Source organism: Castanea sativa, chromosome 12, assembly GCF_040712315.1.
Source record: "Castanea sativa cultivar Marrone di Chiusa Pesio chromosome 12, ASM4071231v1".
NCBI lineage: Eukaryota > Viridiplantae > Streptophyta > Magnoliopsida > Fagales > Fagaceae > Castanea > Castanea sativa.
In genome coordinates, this window is record NC_134024.1 from 45723862 (window position 1) to 45745176 (window position 21315).

General features: G+C 34.0%; 1 protein-coding gene across 3 annotated transcripts; it reads right to left on the reverse strand.

Annotated features, from left to right (window-relative positions):
- Nucleotides 1–11696: 11696 nt before the first annotated feature.
- On the reverse strand, nucleotides 11697–20671 carry LOC142618846 (uncharacterized). 3 transcript variants are annotated; one of them, XM_075791879.1, is made up of 10 exons: nucleotides 20382–20671; nucleotides 20120–20187; nucleotides 19550–19611; nucleotides 19302–19451; nucleotides 18693–18869; nucleotides 16101–16313; nucleotides 13836–15529; nucleotides 13296–13361; nucleotides 13136–13205; nucleotides 11697–12647 (listed from the first exon to the last, which is right to left on the reverse strand). In XM_075791879.1, exons 1-10 carry the CDS (start codon nucleotides 20576–20578, stop codon nucleotides 11955–11957), a joined length of 3390 nt encoding a protein of 1129 aa, XP_075647994.1. In that variant the 5' UTR covers nucleotides 20579–20671; the 3' UTR covers nucleotides 11697–11954. The 3 variants fall into 3 exon arrangements, with proteins under 3 accessions (XP_075647994.1, XP_075647995.1, XP_075647996.1); XM_075791880.1 differs by having other exon boundaries at nucleotides 19302–19364; nucleotides 20382–20656; XM_075791881.1 differs by lacking the exon at nucleotides 13136–13205 and having other exon boundaries at nucleotides 12520–12647; nucleotides 20382–20656.
- Nucleotides 20672–21315: the final 644 nt, after the last annotated feature.

Genomic DNA, 21315 nt, shown 5'->3' on the forward strand with positions numbered 1-21315 from the left:
TGCAGAAGACAAGGATTGAAGTTGTGACTGGTGTTTGACGACTTCTGATTTTAGGTTTTGCTTTAGCTTTACCATTTGATGATTGAGGCGGACGCGTATTTGTATTGGGTTTTGGTTGGTTTTCTTTTTTTTTTTTTTAGATTCTCTGTTACTTTTTTTTTTTTTTTTAAGATTTTAGTTCAAAATTTGTTTGGTATAAAAATTTTGAGGGTGTTCCTAATTTTGGTTGAGAGTGTTCCTACTTTTTTTTTTAAGGGTAAAAAAATAAAAAAATTTAAGTTTTTATATATAATTTTTTTTTTTTTTCAGGTCAGGGTGTTCCTGGGAACACCCTGACCTCAATGTGGCGCCGCCACTGATACCCCAAATCAATGTAATATTTGCTTTTCATTTTTCTTCTCCCACCCTTTTCTTTGGGAGATCTTGGTTTTGCCATGGAATAATGTGATATAGTGTATGATAGCGTATTATGTTAATTTTAGGCTAAAATGTAAAACTCACATTCTATGTTTTATCAAAATTTATTTCAGTCTTCTAACTTTTAAATTTATTCAATTAAGGCTTTTCTATCAACTTTTGTTACATGTTGTGATTAATTTTCCAATTTTTCAAATTTTTCTTCAAAATTTTTTAATTAAAAAAATTCAATTGATGATTGAAAAATATTTTTCAATTTTTTTTTCAAAATTTTATTAAAAAAACTGACGAAAATGCCTTAATTAAATAAATATGAAACTTGGAGAGCTGAAATGAACAAAAACAAATTTAAAAGACTAAAATGAATTCTAAAGAAACTTAGAAGATGTGTTTTGCATTTGAACCTTATTTTTAAGTAAGCATTCAAGAGACAGTTTGGAAATGTGATTTTAGTCGGTTAGTCTTTGTTGATAAGCTTTGTATTTATTAAGTCTTATTATGTGTCTCTGGTAATTATTAATATCTGTCTGGGTGCAAGTTGTAGTAATTATAGGGAATGATTTTAGTCTAAATATATGGTAAAGATGTGGAAATTCAAATCAAGCTTCTTCTTTTTTTCTTATTGATGTTGGAATCCAAATCTTTTGGTTGATCAAAGCTACCAATTTAATTATCTAATTATTTTGTTGTACCTCTAAATTTTATAATTCTATCTTCCTTTCTTTTTCACCCACATCAAAACAATGTTGCTTAATTTATTTTATGTTGAAAAACTTTTTTTGTTGTTAAGAATCTTATTTTTTTGAGATAGTTATAATATACTGCTAACCTTGCAGCTTAAGCCATTTTCCCTCTCGATCCTCAAACACTTTGTGTATAGGGTAAACCTATAAACCTAAAAAGTAATTTGAAATCGTCATTTGTACGTATTTTGGTGATGTTACTATTGTTCTTGTCACAATAATTGATCTATGCACTTAACTTTTTCCTTTATGAATATGTAAAGAGAAATTTACAAAGCTTTCATTTAAGAAAGCCACAAAGTAATAATGGAAACCTTTGGAATATGTTAAAAGGAATTAGGTCTTACTGGAAAATTGTTTGTTGATCTTATAGAAATTTATAATAATTAATGGGTAATTTTATCCAGAAGCATAAAGCATGAGTAACGTACTTTAAAACATGACTCACCCTTTTAAAAAAAAATTTGGTTGACACCTCACCCTTTTACACACACCTCCAACTCTCATGGCCAGCTATTCCCACACCCAATTTTTATATCCTACACTTTTTCTCTTCATCTTTCTCTTTTTCAAGAACAAAGCACACAACCCTTAGATTTCAAGAGGCAAGACACAAAATTTAAATATTTACATGGTTGCTTTTTGTTTCAGCTTATTGTTTTGAATCTGAATGAGGTATTTTGAGATTTTAGGCTAAGGAAGTTCTGGAAATTTTTATTGTCTTGATTGTTTTCCATGTTGATTGAGTACAAAAACATGTTGATGTTGAAGGATTACTATGTTTTTGATAATGTTCTGTTTCTAAACTGAATTTTGCAATTGTTTGGTAGTATCTTATAATAGAAATGGGGAAATAAATTCTTTAGTATTACTCTATTATAGGTCTAGTCTTTTTACATTAAATTTTCATATTGAAATAAGGAAAATTATTGAATACTCCAAGAGTACCATAAATGCATATTCCCCTCTCTCCCATAAATTGTGGGACCCACTATAAATTTAAGTAGTAGGACCCACATTATGTGAGAGGAGTACGCATTTATGGTACTCCGAGAGTACCCAATAATTACCCTTGAAATAATACCAATAACATGTATTGTTGATTTTACAAAGAATAATGCAGTGGTGCCTCTAGATAGTTTGCTATTGTTATGGATCAAACCATAATATGGTGTACTCTCACATTAATTGTTGTACCCTTTGTTTTTTGGGTGGGTGTCATTGGTATGTGTCAATTAATTAATATGATAAATTACATATTTGATATTTAACCTATGTCAATTTGGTCTCTAGCCTTTCAAATGTGTCAATTTAGTCTCTAACATTTTAATATTGTGTCAAAATAATCTCTGCAGTTAGGTGATGAATGAAAAATACTAACACGACTAACACAAAAATGAAATATTACTTTTATGTCATATAGACTGCCATGTGAACTGACACATGGCCTAAATTAAAAAACTAAAGTGACAAGTTAGCTATTTTAAAACCTGTTGCCACATCAAATTTTGGGTGTGGGAATTGCATAATAATTTGTCGAATTCTCTGAGTGTTGGTAATGGCTGGTGGGTCATTGAGCCTAGGGTTTTTGAGAAACGAGGACGTATTGAGGAAGATGTGGTCAAGTCAAGGTGGTATAGCTTTGCTAGTGTTGTGTAGAAAAAAATAGGAGGGTTGTGGTAGTGAATGGGTGGTGGCTATGCCACTTGGTGAATCACAGTCCAGTGTAGCCTCTGTTACGGTTTCAAAAGAAGGAGGTAATAGTGATAGTGGCAGGGACAGACCCACAGGGGGGCTCGGGCCCCCTTGGTCCAAAGAAATAAAGGGGAAAAAATATTTTGGCCCCCTAGCCCAAAGAAAAAAAAAAGAATTTTTTTTAATGATTATATTTTTTTTTTTCTAGAGTTGTTCCTCGCTCTTCCAAAAACTTAGACTCCTTCTCTTTTAATTAGCCTAGCCCAACTAGCAACTACCCAACTAAAAAACTTTAAAAAATAAATTTTTAAAATAAAAAATCTCAGTCAGCCTAGTATTAATGTACTAGCATTAGGTGTTCTAAATGGTAAATATTTAGTATTTATAACACCAAATACCAAAAACACTACTATACAAGACATTTCAAATGCTATATTAAAGTAGCAAATGTAAGTTTTAGTTTGTGAAAGTTTTTTTTTTTTTTTTTGCAACAATTGATACTCTTAAGAAACAATATATATATATATATATATATATATATATATATATATATATATATATATATATATATATATATATATATATTTGTCTTTGTTGGTAAATGATTAAATCTTAATGTATTAAGAAATAATAATTTTGTGTATTGATCTTGGTTGATAGGTTGTTAGTACTATATGGATACCTATTTGGATTTTTTTTCTTCCTATACTTCAACCTCCCTAGCTTGAAATCTTAGGTCTGTCCCTAGATAGCGGTAATGTTGTAGGGAAGGATATTAGGATTTTGGAAAGAGAGTTTGAAGTAAAAGCTGATATTGATGAGAATGGTGATGGGGGATGTGCTTGGTGGAAGTGTAAATGGGAGATTTCACAGTGGTGGAGGAGGTGGAGATGGTGGTGATGACAATGGGGATGATAAAGAAGAATATGAGTTTGGGCCAATTTTTAAGTTTGACGAGGTGATGAAGGAGACAGAAGATAGTCCAAATTGTTTTTTTTTTTTTTCCCTCTCTGCTTATGTTTTTGGAATTATTACATTTTGGTTGATGGCGTAATGCGATTGTTTACATGCTTTGGATTTAGGTATTTGGAGTGATGATTGATGATTCCTTTGTGAGGTGCTACGTGGGTGATGAATTGATGATTCCTTGAGGTGCTTCATTTGGGAGTTCATAAAGGAATTGAATGGAATGATCATAAGGGAATGGAATGAAATGGAATGTATTAAAGTAAGGAAAATAAATGGAAAAGAATGGAATGAAATAGAATTAAGTAACCTTAATAAAATGAATAGAATATAAGTAATCTTGTTTGGGAGTAACATAGAGGAAATGGAATAGAATCATTTTATGATAATATTATTATTAGACCCCTATTTTAAAATATATGGTTGCATATATAGGGGTATTTTGGGAGTTTTAGTAAAAAATTCATTTAATCTAATTTCATTTCCTCACATTCCTCCTGATTTCGGGGGGAATGAAAATTTGAGATTTTAAGCAAATATAGAGGAATGAGTGTTCCCTCCTACCTATTCCATTCTCTCCCATTTAAACTCTCAAACAAGGGAATTGACTTTTCATTCCTTCCATTAAAAGTCTCAAACAAGGGAATGAATAATATTCTAAAATTATTTTTTTTATTCTTTTTCATTCCATTCCATTCTCTCCTCCAAAACGAGGGCTTAGAGTTTTTGTTTTGGAGATGCAAATTGGGAAATTTTGTTCCTTTTTTAATTATAATTTTTGTTTAACGCTCTGTTTGTTTCAATAATTATGTTTTCTAGAAAATGAGTCATTTTCTAAAAAGCATTTTTTATAAAACTATCTAATTTTCCAATGTTTGGTAGCAACTTTAAATAAGTTGAAAAACAACCTCCTAACTTTCCTTATTTAGCTTGCTGTGAAATAGAGTTGTTTTCCAAAAAAAATTAATGGAAAACAATCTCTAAAAATAAGCCATACTTTTTATATTGACCAAAGATAGTTTTTCTTTGACTCATATTTTTTTATGCTACCAAACATTGAAAAATAAGAAAAACTATCTTTACACGAGGTTTTCCATTGAAACAAACGGAGCGTAAGTTTTTACTTCTAAAATCTAAAATGAAATAATAAACCCTATATTGTAATAGCTGATGTGTCACTTTAGTTTTTTAATTTAGGCCATATATATGGCAGTCCACATGGCAATTTATGTGGCATAAAAATAATATTTTATTTTTTTCTTAAGCAACGTCATCATTTGTCATCTATCACTTAACGGCAGTGGCTATTTTGACACAATACCAATAGGTTAAGGACCAAATTAAAGCATTTAAAAGATTATGGACCAAATTAACACATTTAAAATATCAAGGACCAAATTGACATATAGCGTAAAAGTTTGGGACCAAATATGTGACATACCCTAGTTAATATTATGTTAGTTAGTTAGTATTATTGAACAATCATGTCTTTTAGATAAGGCATATATCTTCATGAAAGGATATGTCTATTGACAAGAGGCATGAGAGAGTTTATAAATAGATGGCCTCTCATTTCTTTCCGTATATAATTTTCTCATTACAAATATGTTGTATCATTGGTAATCACCCCATAAAAGGAGTGCCATCTACATTTGGGACCAATAGTGATATCAGAGCCATGGTTGGTAGGCACAAATTAATTGTAGTTGCGGAAAGAGAACAAAATGGGTTGGGACAAAGCAAAGAAGACACAACTGTGCAAAGAAAATCACCCAAGTGCATAATGGCATCTTTTCAAATGGAATAAGTGAAATCACGTTTCAGAAAAACCTCATTTTGCATCCAGGAGCTTGCCAAAAGGTGTCGCCACGTTGTTTTGTCATATTCATAAATGGTTGTACACTCTCATTAATTTATTAAATTAGCTTATTTTATAAATTATTAGAATAATTTAATTTAACTAAAACCTATTACCAATATTTTAAGAAATAGAAATTTTTACTCAAAATTAAAATTCTATTTATTTTATTAATTATTATTTTTAGATATCTTATTAATTGTTAAGATAGTTTATGATGGTGAACTAAAAAATTGAACCAACTCCAATTCATCCATAAGAGGCGTCTAGAGCAAAAAAGACATCCCACGTAAGAAGGTCGTCCATAGCAGGATGACCATCCGTGGGAATGAGGGTCGTCCATCAGGAGGGCTCCTGGACGACCCCCTACCACTTAGGAAATTCCCAAGTATGGATTTGCCTACAAGAGCTGGCGATGGAGCCACATGCTATTGTTCCAAGGCATGAGTGAGATCCAAGTTCATTGCTACAATTCCTTATTAAATACTTAACTTTCAATGACAGTTATATAAAAAAGTATAATTCCTATAGCGGTTGTGGAAGTTATCATTGAACTCTCTGACCTCCTCAAATACAGGGAAAGTTACAAATCTAATAACCGTTTATGGGGCATACTATATAAACACCCATTCAGACCAGATAAAGGTACATTTTTACAATTCCTGAAAAGTTGAAATTTCAGAACTTAAGAGAGAAACTAACTTTGGCATCAGAGGGTTCTTGGTCAGTCCACCCTGGTCACTTTTAATAATTTGTTCTTTCTTTTTCAGGCCTTCAAAACAGTTGCTAGCCCTTTGAAACCCAAAGCATCCAGTCGCGGCCACGTCCTCGCCAGTCGCGGCCATGTCCTCGCCAGTCACGGCCTTCTTGAATCTCTCCCAAGCCAAATCCTCATTTTCAACAATGTTCGTAGGGACCTTCTAAAGAGGCTGAGACAAGGTAGGCACGGTAGTCTTGGACGAGGGAACGTGAGCAGGCTTGGACGAGTCTATGTCCTGGATCTGAATGGACGACTATTAAAAGGGAGGGGGATTAGGGAGACCAAGAGTGACAACCCCAGTCTTGGACGCCCTATGATTTGCCCTCTTTTCCTTACGATGGCTTGGAAGATTTTCCAAGTCAATAGCCTTTGATAAATTCCTTTTATCACCAACGGCTGGATGAGGCTGATTTTCAGCCTCTTGCTTGGTTGCCTCGTCCACCACTTCCTTACCTTGTTCTTTTTCATAATTGCCATTCTTGAAGGAAAAGACTTTGTCATCCAAGAGGTAATAAAATTATTTAAAAAAAAAAAAAAGGAGGGATAGAAAACTTACATCTACAGACAGTGAGCTCGTGAGCTAAGGCTTCTTTGGACGGCTCAAGACCAAGTCCCCAGATGGCAAGATGCTGAAGGCTTACCAAAGAGTGAAAAGCCCTGTTAGTATATAGACGAGCCTTCTGGACGCGGTCAAGGTAGAACTTGTTCAAGGTTGGTCGTCTAACACCTATAAAAAAAAAAAAAGAATGAAAAATTGTTAAACAACTGCATGCAAAAAATAAGATATATAATACTGATAATAAAATAATCATAATAAGCATACCTTCAAGACGAAGGTTCCCTATCTCTCCAGTATAAAGGTCAAAAGAATCCCTGCCAACCTCGATAGAGCCTAAAAACCAGAGACAAAGAAAAACTCTGTCTTCCAGTTCCTATATAATGTGACCAAGGATTTTATTAGCCTACAATCTCTCCCTCTGGCTGTAAATTGGTAAAAATCAAGGGATTGGTTAATTTCTGAGGGTTTGTAACAGTAAAGGAACTCGTCCACAATAAGAGGACGGTTCCCTTCAAACACTTCCCTCCACAAAATTTATATAGAGATGACAAGTCTCCACGCATTAGGGTTAAACTGGCAAACTCCTAAACCTAATCTAGTAAGTAATTCTCTAGCAAAGGCATTCAAAGGTAACCTGAGACCCCCTAGAAGGTAAGCCTGGTAAATGCCTATCCCAAAACGAGGCTGGCAGCACCATTCCCCATGGACGGCTAACCTAGGGTTGAGGTCGTCAGGGACTTGGTACCAACTCCTAAGGGCAGCTAATCTCTTCTCGTCTGTTTTGGAAGGAATACCTACAGCGCAACTGTATATAGTCGCTACCTCGTCTATAGGAGTGGATAGAGGAACAATTGTTAAGGTGCCAGCCAGAGACTCTAAGGCTGCCCTCGTCCTAAGGTGTTCTTGAAAGACCTCTAAGGGAATCCCAGGGACCCCAAACGTGTATTCCTCGATATCCCCACTACTGCTACTACTGCTATCTCTGCTAGAACCACTATAACTAGAGTCATGATACTCATCTATAGCTTTCTCTACACTATTGCTAGACTAGGAAACAACAACCTCTTAGACATACCGAAATTTGAAGGAAAGCCTAAGAAGGGGGATGAGGAGATTACCTGGCTCTAGACGAAGAAATACTAAGGACGCTGGAATACTTTTAGACGAGGCAATGGACGAGGAATGTCAAAGAAGAAAATTTGAGAAATGTAAAGGGTACGAGAGGAATTCCACTATTTATAGGCGTTGAAAATTGGTATCTGAAACAACGTGACCAACCAGGAAGCACCACGTGGCATTTTCCTTGAAAACTTAAATCGATGCAACAAGTCGCCAATAACACTATGACACGTGGCACAATCCAAGACAATAAAATTCAACCATTGAAATTGTGACACATGGAACGACATTTGACTACTAATATGAAGACACGCATCCAAAGAACAACAGTAGATCCCCCAGTGCTCTAGACAACCCTTGGACAAAGGGGTAACTGATAGTGAATTAAACAATTGAACCCACTCCAATTCATCCATAAGAGGCATCCAGAGCAGAAAGGACATCCCACATAAGAAGGTCGTCTATAGTAGGACGATCGTCCGTGGGAATGAGGGTCGTCCATCAGAAAGGTTCCTGGATGACCCTCTAACACTTAGGAAATTCCCAAGTGTGGATTTGCCTACAAGAGCTGGCGATGGAACCACATGCTATTGTTCCAAGGCATAAGTTAGATCCAGGTTCATTGCTACAACTCCTTATTAAATACTTAACTTCCAATGATAGTTATATAAAAAAAGTATAACTCCTATAGCGGTTGTGGAAATTATCCTTGAACCCTCTGACCTCCTCAAATACAGGGGAAGTTACAAATCTAATAACCGTTTCTGGGGTGCACTATATAAACACTCATTCAGACCAGATAAAGGTACATTTTTACAATTCCTGAAAAGTTGAAATTCCAAAACTTAAGAGAGAAATTAACTTTGTCATTGGAGGGTTCTTGGCCAGTCCACCCCAGTCACCTTTGATCATTTGTTCTTTCTTTTTCAAGCCTTCAAAACAGTCGCTAGCCCTTTGAAGCCCAAAGCATCCAATCTACTGATTTTCTTCGCATCATCAATTTAATTTATGTAAAACTTTAAGTTTTAAAGAATTTAAAATTCTATTACCAAAAATAATATTTAATATTATTTTAATTATCTATAATGATTTTGTATTTTAATATAAATTGTCTTTATGTCAAGTGGGTCAATTTATGCATCTCTGATAGTTAATTTAAAATTTTTAAGTGACATCACTACAGATTTGTGGCATGATGACTCCACATGTATAAAATTCTTGTGGAGGGGGAGGTAAGGATTAAGATTCAAGTCTCTAAATAGAGGCTTCACATACATATACACTTAGATTATTTTTTAGAATGACATATATACTTAGATTAGGTTAGAGTAGAATTTCTATCTTGTATATAAAAAAATAAAAATAAAAAGTTTTGAATGACTCACTAATTCTTATGATAATCTCAATAATATTAGTAATAATTAAAATATATTTTATGTAAAATTTTGAATTATTTTGTGTATCGCATAGGAAAACTAAGAAAATCACTCACTATTTTGTTATTATTACTCATTGTGAAGCTTTACTATTTAATTAATATGTCACCCAGGTATGAAAATTCCAACAATAGTCAATTATTTATTCTAGCGAAAAAACCAGTTGAAAATTTTCTTCTTTTTCAACAATATTCAATTATTTATTCAGAAAAAAAAAACAGTAAAAAATTACTTACCGAAAAAAGTGAGATGCATCATCAACTGTGGAAAACATGCTTTTATAAGAAATTGATATGAATAATGCAAGTCTCTCACATTGCATAATTGAAAGATTATTTAAGAAAAAGAAAATACAATTGTAATCAAGAATCAGTCAAAAGTCTTGTAGCTAAATTGACACATCTTTCTGTACAAAGTGCTTGGGAATCTAAGAGGAGGAAAGTGTTTGAACTATAGGGTTAGTAACATATTGTAAGCCATCAAAGAGAAAGACTAAACACCTTAAATTCCCATCAGTATAGTGACCATTACACCCAGTGTAATAACCACCTCCAATTATATGAAGACATTTATGAGCATAACGGCTACCTAGGCCACTTATAAAATGGACAATCTCCTTATTTGCTAAGGTATGAGGAAAAAAAACCTACAAATATTAACTCCATACAAAATATATAAATGAATACAAACTTAAGCATCGAAGGCTCTCCCACAGGGGCATACCCCAATAATCACTTCAATTTGCATTTTTGCATTATCAAATAGCAACATCAAAATTGGTTTTAAACCGACCTGGTTAAGTTTGCTTCCTTAATCGGCTTCAAAAAACTTTCTTGGAGATTTTTATTATTTTATTTTTTGTGGGAGTATATTCCAGGCAATCTTCCATGACAGTGGCTTTAATCTCTCATTTAGCTTTAATCTTCACGATTTCTTCCATTCTGATCTAGCAAGGAAATAGATTTTGTAAACTGTACTCTTAATCTAGCAAGTAAACTGATTTAACCGTGAATGTACCTTTGCTATTTGGAGACCACTTAAACTTGTCTTGAGACATGGAAGACGAAAGTATAAACTTATGGACAAAGTTTTACTTCAACTCTACTCCATTTTGACAAATTCATCATTAAATCACATTTTCTTCTTATATCCTCCAGGTTTATGAAATTTTTAGAAAATCTAAAATCAATAACTATGTCATCAATCAAATGTTTAAATTTCAAGTTTTTGTAGTTTAAAATTTTGTATAAAAAAATATGTTTGTAGATCAAATAGTAATAACATCCAATAGACATGAAATTTGGCATGAGTGTTAAGAACACAAAAAACATGCAATCCAACGGTTAAATTTCCAAAATATGTAGTCATATTAAGTTTTTTTGGTGGAAGTTGTTGCTATTAGCAACAAACATGTTTGTAGCTAAATTTTGTCTTAATCTTTATTAATGCATTTTATTGTATTACTATAAAAGTCTTGATAATTTATTTTGATTTCAGTGAAAAATGTCGGGATTTCAATTGAAAAACCCAATTGATACATTCGAGAGGTAAGTCTCCTATAGGTTTATAGGGTAGGTATAAATTTGGTTAAAAAACGGAAACCAAGGTTCCTACCACAGATATCAAACCCAAATAAACTTACTAGTTATAATAATAATAATAATAATAATAATAATTGGTCTTACTCTTTATATTTTATTATTATTATTATTATTATTATTTATTCAAGAATATATAACCAATGAAAAGAAAATTCGTTTTGTGTCATTCAAATATACCACATTCATGATTTATCAACTCATCTGTCTTAATAAAGTTACCAATTTGTAAAATTTGTCATTCCTGTCCATTCAGTAGAATTCTTATAACATGGCTTGGGTGTCTGAATAAAGTATAGAGACTGAAAATTTGTCATTGGCTTAATATCATACATTTTGACCAATGACTTCATCCTATATCAATTGATTGTTCTGCAATAGTAAGCTCTGGGAACCAAATAGATTTCCGGCAGCTTAAACGTTTTTCTTTTCTTCTTTTATGGGAGCTTGAACGTTTGGTATTGCTTTGCTCCTTTAAACAACAGTAAGTTTCAAAGCAAGGAATAAAAGGCTCTATAACTCAAAATAGCATACACGATATACAATGGCACAATGCTAATGTAATACTGTTGTTCATTCTGTACATAAGATCAATATAAATATTATATACAATACATCCATTTGGGGACTTCTAAATTTATTGATACAACTCACAACATCATCAGAATAACGAGGCTGATAAAATAGGTAACATACAAGACCAAAGAAATAACTGGGTGGCCAAGACCATCTAGCATGACTGGTTACGTTGGGTGCCCCATCCAGAATTCCATGTTTCAAAGCAACGCGTGCAGATAAAACAATTAAGCATCTCTTTTTAACATCTCTATAATGGATTCTGGATCCCGGATTTCCTGGCTTTCTTGTGAATCCTCATTCCCCTGTGAAAAATCAACACTAGTGTAAGTCCGGATCCCCGGGCCATGTCCACTACAATCCCTCTCCCTTCCTTGCTGTGCTCGTCTTACTTCCTTTTGATGCTCCGTTAGTTCCAAACTTTTTCTTTTTAACCTTGGAGATAGCTTCTCCTCATGCTGAAGTTGATTCACTGTATCATCCACAAACTCTACTCTTTTGGAGCTCATGTTATGGGTTGCAGCCACCCTGTATCTTTGTAGAGCAGTGTTGACTCCTTGTCTAGAGTGACATCTTTCAAGATATGGTAAGCTTCTCTTGCGGAGGTTTATTTTTCCATTTCTCGAGAGCTTGTCTAAGAGATGAAGCAAGCTTTGAGGGTAATCCAACTTGATTTGCTCACCATAAGTGGAATTCCAGAAGCTGATGGTAGGCTCTGAAATGGATGGATTTGGGTGTTCAAGAGTTTTTTCAAGAAGGGGTGCCTGCAATTTGAGGAGTACAGAATCAAAGATTATAGGTGGCTGACTACTTTGCAAACAATTAAGGATTTCAGTCCACAAGAGTTGAAGTTGATATTTGGTGCTTTCATCCCATATCTCTATATGTGACACCCATTGGAGCAGTGGCCAAGATATTATCTGCAAGTACATGAAAAGATCAAATGCTAGTCAAACAAGATAACCGTTTTCAAGATATAGAATGTGTGTGAAAATATGAAACAAAAGAAGGAAACTTCAAGATCCTGATCACCAACTCCATTAGAAATGTTCTAAAGAAATTTTCAAGGAAGATGACTACAAATGTCCACTCCACATTCTTTTATGCAAACATGTTTTCTATAGACCCCCCCTTCCCAAAAAAGAGAAGGAAAATTGAGAGAGAGAAAGTTAAAAGCAGGAGTAAGACTTTAAAAGCATACACCCTCAACATGTGGTTCAACTTAACGGAAAAAATAAATAAAAGAGCATGGTACGTGCTTACATTAGCCACTGTTCATATGTAACTTCAATGAATTATTAGAGATCATGAGTTTCACTCTAGTGACAGTATATAAAATTGCTTCAGTTTTAACTGAAAGCATGATCTAATTATAGAGTTCGATGCAAAAACCTGGCCGGTGCACTACCTCAATGAACAAGAGAATATCTTGCTTCATGTGAAGACAACTGATAACGCATGCCAATGCAGAAAATAACCTGGGGTTTCATGGCAAAGTGATACACGCATAAGGAGATCACATATGTAATGACTCAAGCACAAAGGGCAAAGGCCAGCTATAAAGTTACCTTGATGTCACAAGAAGACCAGTTGGGGGTTCTGTTGCCAACTTTGTACATAACACCTTCAAATATCTGTATGAGGACACTTGGTAACATGAGCAATGGCAGATGGAAGAGACAAAACACTTGGATAGAGAGGGTTCTGTTTTAGATTAAATCATTTACGTGATACTATAAAACTTAATTGAATTTCATTTGTAGAAAGTTCCAAAACTCCATCTATGTACAAATCACAATGAGATAATATGGAACTGAAGGAATAAGCCAAACAACTTTTAAAAAATCAAAACTCATTCCTATTATTTGGATAGCGAAGATTCAATTTTAAATTAGATAATCTACTTGATATTATAAAACTAAATTGAATTTCATTTGTAGAGTGTCCTAAACTCCATCTATAAACAAATCACAATGAGATTATGTGAAATGACGGGATCCCGTAAGATCCCAAGTCCAGAGTTGGCTGCCAGCCAACCTGCAATGAAAGAATTCCTTAACACCCTATCATGCCTTAACCCAACTCTAAGAAGCAATGTTTGCACCTACCTGGAAGCAAATCTCAAGCTAACATTCATGTTACTGGATATTTTACAGTCACCAATATGTTTGTGTCTACTTTTGTCTGAACCTACTTCTGAAGTACAGTTCTCTTCCAAGAAACATATTACTACATTGCCATATAAAGAAAGGAGATCCAGATCCAGATCCTTATAACTTAAATCAAGATCATTGGCACCATCAAGCATTCTGGCATGTTCATCAAGGCACCCATTTAACATTGAATACAAATCCTCAAGGAAACTGTTTGTAGCAGAACAGTACACATTCTGTGAAGGTTTAAGAGAACTATAAAGTGTCTTCCACACTTCAAAAACATGTTCAAAGTCAAGCTTCCTCTGTGGTGAAACATGAGGCTGTTGTGAGAATCCACTAACCAGTGAGGCTGAATTTTTCTGGGGGCAAGAGCATACTGAAAATGGATACAATAAGAGAGAGCATATGGCAAGAAAACCAGTGCTGTTCGACTCCATTCTCAATAATGAAAGTTCCTTGACATCATCTATGCAGTCTGTCAATCCTTTGGCTATTGCTATCCATATATTTAAGCAGTGGGGACCGACATAATTATACAGTAAACTCATCATAGCAAGGAGAGTTTCCAGGGGATCATATGAAGAGAATAAAAATTTGAAATACTTGTGGATTCCCTGTAAAATTAACTCTGTTTTGGATGTCTTCATAGTTGACTGAAAGACCACACAGAGGTAGGCTACAAGTAAATAAACCACTGGTGAAACCATATTCATGTGAACGATAGAGCAGATATCCATAAATTTTGCATGTCTAATGTTATTAACTGATTGAAGCTTGTCAATGTACTTGAGGTCCAATGAAACCTTGTACAGAGGGGATTCCAATGTAGCAGGTTGTAACTCCTTAGTGACAGCGTCTATAAACCGGAGACAAGTATGATGCAAATCACTACTATCACTGCCTTCTGAACTTACATCTTCACATATCTTCTTTATGAACCTTAATACTGTGCCCAAACACAACATAATATCATTATAATTGGTTGATGGCTTTTCCAACTCCAATCGAACTCCTTTCAGAACAGATAAAAATAACCTTAAAGCAGCATCACATGCGAAACTTTTGTGTTCAATGTTGACAGTTGCAATTGATGCTTGACTGATGAGAATAAAAATTATGTTTAAATGGAAGTCCAACTGACAAATATCCCATGGCAACCATTTAACAGAGTATTGCTTCCATAAGAATTTGGTAGCTGATAAATGATGGCTTGCAGAGTTACTTGTGACATACTCCACTTCTTTACATTTTGCTAAAATAAAATCATCAAGCAGATCTAGGCACAGATTCCATGATCTCACACTTTTACTTTCAGGACCAATGTGAAAAATTGCTTCACAGATAGGCTCCAACACTAGCTTTATCACTGATGGATCATTGACAGAAGTATCAAGTTTATGCAGCAGATAACACCATGTGTTCAAGCATGATGAGTGGACGGATATATCACATTTACTTGATATGATTCCTGTCAGAGGAGTCATTACAAGCCTTATGCTTTTTAAAAACCCATTTGCCTGGATTTTATCACTGGTCTCTCTAGATTTTTGCAAATGTTGTACACCCTTCTCCTCCTTGGATTCATTTGTCTCACAAGCTACTATTGGAGGATGAATTAGAGCATCAATAAGACCTTCCCAAGCAAACTGCAAATTATGGTAAAAAATCATACAAAAGAATGACATTTAAAGCATTATAACGTAGGAATTCTGAAATATTTTAATCCAAAAGGTTACCATAATTGATGGAATAATGACATTCTAAGTGTTGTAATGGAGTACTGGTATATTTAAATGCAGAAATTACCATAGGAGATAATTGAACAGGTAACTAGGCAGTGATATAGCTTTTTCTATTTGCATAGATTGCAATAAAAACTTGGGCAGACCCAGTCCTATGAGCTTACATGCAAGGACCACAACAACTCAAAAAGTTGATAACTAGACACCCTTTTCTGACTTAAGCAAGGACCATTTAGTCTCTTGATTTGGATTGCTGCAAATTTTTTATGCCGCATAATAAATTTGTATCCTTCAAAAGATGACCACTTCTATGCTATCATTGAACTAAGGAAATGGATTAAAGCACCTTCTATTTTTGAGGTGCTATTTCATTGGTAATAAATTCAACAAATAAAGAATTATTTTCTTGGATAATATTACCAGTGATTGGTGATACTGACCAGGTTTCCAAAAAGTCCAACTGTATTAAAAATACCTGTGAAGCAATCTGAACTTGTGGGTTGAGATCTGAAAATGTATTTTCAGGAATTTTCAGCATTTCATTTGTTAATTGCCTGTTCTTCATAGCATAAGATCCTAGTAAGCGAATAAACCATCCCCATGCATGAATGGCTTGGACCTTCATACCCTGGTTTAGCAGCTCCTTCATCTTAGTGAGCAAAATTTGCTTCATATCTTTGACAAGAACCTGTTTAAAGATAGAATAAGTACATTTAGGGATCTTAGAATATACAACAAGATAGATACAATATTGGAATGATTTTAGGCGAAACTTAACCTTGATACCAGAATCAAAGTTAGACAGAAGGAACCTTTCTCATGGTTCTACCTTAGACATTCAGGCCTGATAATGTGAGATAGGCACACATTAATGCACATGAGAGAGAGAGAGAGAGAGAGAGAGAATCATTGGTATTTGAAACTTTTGTGTCCTAGTCTTCATCATTGACTAAATTGCAATATAAAACTGTTAAGGTTAACTACCTATAATACTTTACAAATCTAATGAGGCACTCATTCATGATAGAAGTCGAGAAGTTTTGGAATTTCAAATTGAAAAATTTTCTACTCCATGATGCAGGGATATGGAATGAACCACCAGTACAGTGACTGGTCTTGATTTTGAGCTTCTAGACACCCATTGTGAATTTTATGAAAAACACTTATTCATATGAATTATGGAAGCTGGATTTAAATGACTGTGACCCAACCTCTTATTGATGGTTTGAAGGTTTTTTTTTTGGATAAGTTTAAATATTTGTTTAAGATTTATTTTTACAATTAATGGAATTTTATTTGGCCTAAACCTTTACAACATTTTGTCTTCACCCTCCACACACAGGGAAAAGAAAAGAGTGCTATTTCAATCTCTCAAAATGTCAAAATCATACATGCTACATTGTAGAATTTTTTTTCCATTTGGCCTTAAATTTTTAACAATTTCGTTAGTGGTGATTTTGCAAAACAATGTGGAAAAATAGCATCTCAAGTTTCATGATATAACTCGAGTCTTAAATGCTCTAGTTCCAAAGCTGGCAAACAAAAATTATCCATGTGGAATCCACGTGGAACTCGAGTCTTAGAGACTCGAGTTCCTTCATTAACAAATACCGCTCAACTCCATTTCTTCGTTCTACGTTTCTTCATCTTCCTGGGTTTCTTCTTCTTCTTCATCTTCGTTTTCTGCTTCTTCTTCTTTGTTTGATTTTCGATTGGTTCGGGCAACGGCTAGCCAATCCCAGACTGAATCAGTCCACAACTTCAGTTCTCCATGTTTTCCAGTTCTGCGTTGTTGCGTTCTTCGGATCAACTCCTCTGTTCAGATCGGTTGCGCTCTTTGGATCAATGTTTTCCAGTTCAGATTGTTCTGCGTTCTCCACTCCAAATCTCTGTTTCTCTTCTTCGAATCTACGTTTTTCAGATCTTATTTTCCAGATCGTGTCTTTTTCTTCCTTCGGATCTGTTTCCTCTGTTCTTCAAATACTTCTAGAGTCTAAGAAACTCGAGTTCCACGTGGATAAATTCCTCCATTTCAGCACTAAAACTCGAGTCTTCAAGGCTCGATTTAGTCACCGAACTTGAGTTTCAAAGACTCGAGATGCTAGTTTCCTAAATGGTTTCAAAACCTTGCTAACTAATGATATTCTATCCCCTCACTATGCTAGTCTCCAAATATCCCCCTACATTGTAAATGTAGTTACCACTACAGTTTGCATTTGAAAAGGAAATTTCCTGTGATGTTTCACTTTTGAAACCAGATACATAGTCATGTTAAAGAAGAAATGGTAGAAATGGTAGCTACAAGAATATTGAATGAACCACTGGTACAGTTAACTGGTCTTGATTTTTAGCTTCTGGACACACAATTGGGAATTTTATGTTAAATATCTATTCATATCAGCTATTGAAGCTGATTTAGATGACAGTCAAATAACTCAATAGATCCAAACAGTCTGTGACACAACCTCTTACTATTACTTTGAACTATTTTTAAGGATGTAATTTGAATTTTACTGACATTTTGTGCTAAACCTTCACAGCAGTTTGGCTTCACCAGCCAAAATAAAAATTTTCTACTTCATCCCTTAAAACATCAAAATCATCTATTTTACATTGTAAAGGTAGCCACCCCTGTAGTTTGTATTACAAAAGGACATTTCCCATGATGTTTCACTTTTGAAACCAGATTCACAATCACAGTAAAGAAACTGCTAGCTGTTTAGGCTCACAAATTTTCCTAAAACAAAAAGTTACACCTCAGATTCTGACAAGCACCAATAAGATATAAAATGGGCAAAAATTAGTAATGATTTTTCAGATTCTGCAATGTTATCAACAGCTAGTAAGATGTTTTATTTGAAATACTTCACATGCAAACACATTAAATCCATCTAAATTCTCAAACCTTTTAACAAAAATTTAGGGAAAAAAGATGGTGGAAACAGATTTAGCTAGCTATATCATATTAGCATGTTTAAGTTTTCCATGTTTAAAATGTATATCTCAACTATGAATGCACCTTGATAGATGCACTTGCAAAATATATAGAACATAAGCACATTCGTACCTTGGAGAGAACTAGTGGAGGAGGTAATATTATAGGCTTAATCTTCGATAGACACCTTTCTGACATATCCCTCTCCTTCTTGTCAAAGCTGAGAAGTCTTCTATATATTGGAGGAGCCCATAAATGTGATGAGTCTCTCATTCTCTCGCTTAAATTAGATGCTAACTTTATCAAGGCCTATTATAATAGCAAGAAGGGTTAGCAGGAGAGATAAGTTGACCATACTCATTTATTGATTCTTGTTTAACATAAGATGCTAAGTTCAGCAGTGATATATAAAATATAAGTAACCAACTTGATTACGCAACAACGTAAAATTGAACACTGGAATCATTAGTTTAGGAAAAAAGTTTGACACAATTTGCTTGTGTAACATAATGTTCCGTCCAAGTTTGAAAAAAAAATCCACAATTAAGCAAATAAAACCACTACACTGCCATTTCTTTCTCCAGGACAAGTTATGCACCTTAAACACTTTACAGAAAAAACGATATTGAAATCTATTAGTGACTGACTTAGTCAGTTTATATGCATAGACTTCCACTTAAGAAGTATCACTAGAAGTGGTTGAGGAGCATAAAATAGAAAGCTTGGAAGAATTACTTATACCTGAATAGCCTCAAAAGTTGTTGATAAAGAACCAATTGGGTTGTCAAGTGCATGAACAACCGCCTGCAACAGAGAGTTGTAGTGAGAATCTAGAAATGGTGCATTAAACTGTTGGATGGATATGCACCACACTCCTAAGTTACGAACTGACTGCAATTAAGAGGCAAACAAGTCAAATCAACAAATAAATAATAAAAAGAGCACAGCAAACCTTGAAAACTATCATTATTTGACAATGTGACATTTACCTTCATTTTTGTTGTCGTAATGAGCCTAACTAAAGACTCTATAACCAAATTGGCATCATCCACTACAAAACCAACATAGAGAAAATGCTGATTAAGTACTCATTTCCGATTAAAAGACAACTAAACAATACCGGTCAAATAGGACCGTGGTTTAAGCCACTGTTTTGATAGGGTAAATTGCAAATTACACCCTTAAAGTTTGGAGGTGTTTAGATTTTATACCCTGAAGTTTCGGAATTTGAATTTTAGCACTGAAGTTTAGAGGTTTTTGGATTTTATCCTAAAGGTTCAGAATTTGAATTTTACCTCCTAAAATTTGAGGGTGTTTGGAACACCCAGGTAAAATCTAAATTCTAACACATCAGGGTATGAAATTTAAACACCTCTAAACTTCAAGAGGGAAAATTCAATTCTGAAATTTTAAGGTGTAAAATTCAAATACCCTAAATTTTAGGGGTGTAATTTGCAATATTCGTTTTTTAATATCTAAATTTTGAAAGGCAATAATTTACCAACACCCCATTACTAAAATGTTGTACTAAACAATGGTGTACCACTAGCACAACATACCTGCAATAACGGCAACAAGGGACGGATGATAAATCATGAAACCCAAACACTTCAAAGCCAGTGCAGCACTGTCATCAATTCAAAACCAATATTTATACATGTATTCAATCACCCTCCATTTAAAAACAAAAAATAAAAAACAAACTTTTTTTTAAAAAAAAATCTTCTATTTCGGTTCATAATTGTATTCAAAATTTCATTTCCTTTTCTTTTCCTACACATTTCCCAGCATCCAAACATATCATTTTGATTTGAAACTTACATTTCTTCATCGTTGTCTGAGATATCGGCAACGATTAAAGATAGAAGAGTCTGAGAAATTCCAGCTAGGGCTTGAATTGAAGTAGGGTCGCCACTAGACTGTTCTTGGAAGTGTAAGAGGGTTGAGTAAGCGAGGCACTTTGAGCCAGAGGAAATTAGGGTTTTGATTTCTTCAAGCTGATCGGAGGAATTGGACATTGTTGAGGAAGAGCGTGAGACGAAGAAGCAGTGGCTCCGGATTAAACCCTAATTTGGGAAATAATGAATTGGGATGCGTTTTCTAATTTTCGCGCCAAATTCCCGTATTGAGTTTGGGGACTTAGCTTGGGGCGGGTGAATTTGGGTGGGACACGTGTAATATTACAAATTGAGCTACAATTGAATGACCTTGCGAGGTCATTCAGTTTTGGGTTTTTGGCTCCATTATTTGCTATAGGTAAAATACAAAACTGACTTTTTAAATTTTTTTAGATTTTATTTTAGTCTTTTAATTTTACTTTTGTTCATTTCAGATCTTTAACTTTCAAGTTTATTCAATTAAGATATTTTTTCATCAACTTTTGTTATATGTTGTGGTTAATTTTTCAATTTTATAGATTTTTCTTCAAATTTTTTTAAATTAAAAAAATTCAATTAATAATTGAAAAATATTTTCTAGATTTTTTTTCTAAAAATTTTAACAAAAATTTACAGGAATGCCTTAATTGAATAAATCTAAAATTTAGAAGACTGAAATGAACGAAAACAAAGTTAAAAGACTGAAATGAAATCTGAATAAAGTTAGAGGGTCAGTTTTGCATTTTAGCCTAAAAATATCATGATGTGTGATAGGCTATAGTTGACCAAAAGAAAGCCATCAATTATGACTGTAAATGAACCAAGACATTCATAAATAGCTCGGGCTTGGTTCGATAAAAAGCCCGTTCATGTTTGTT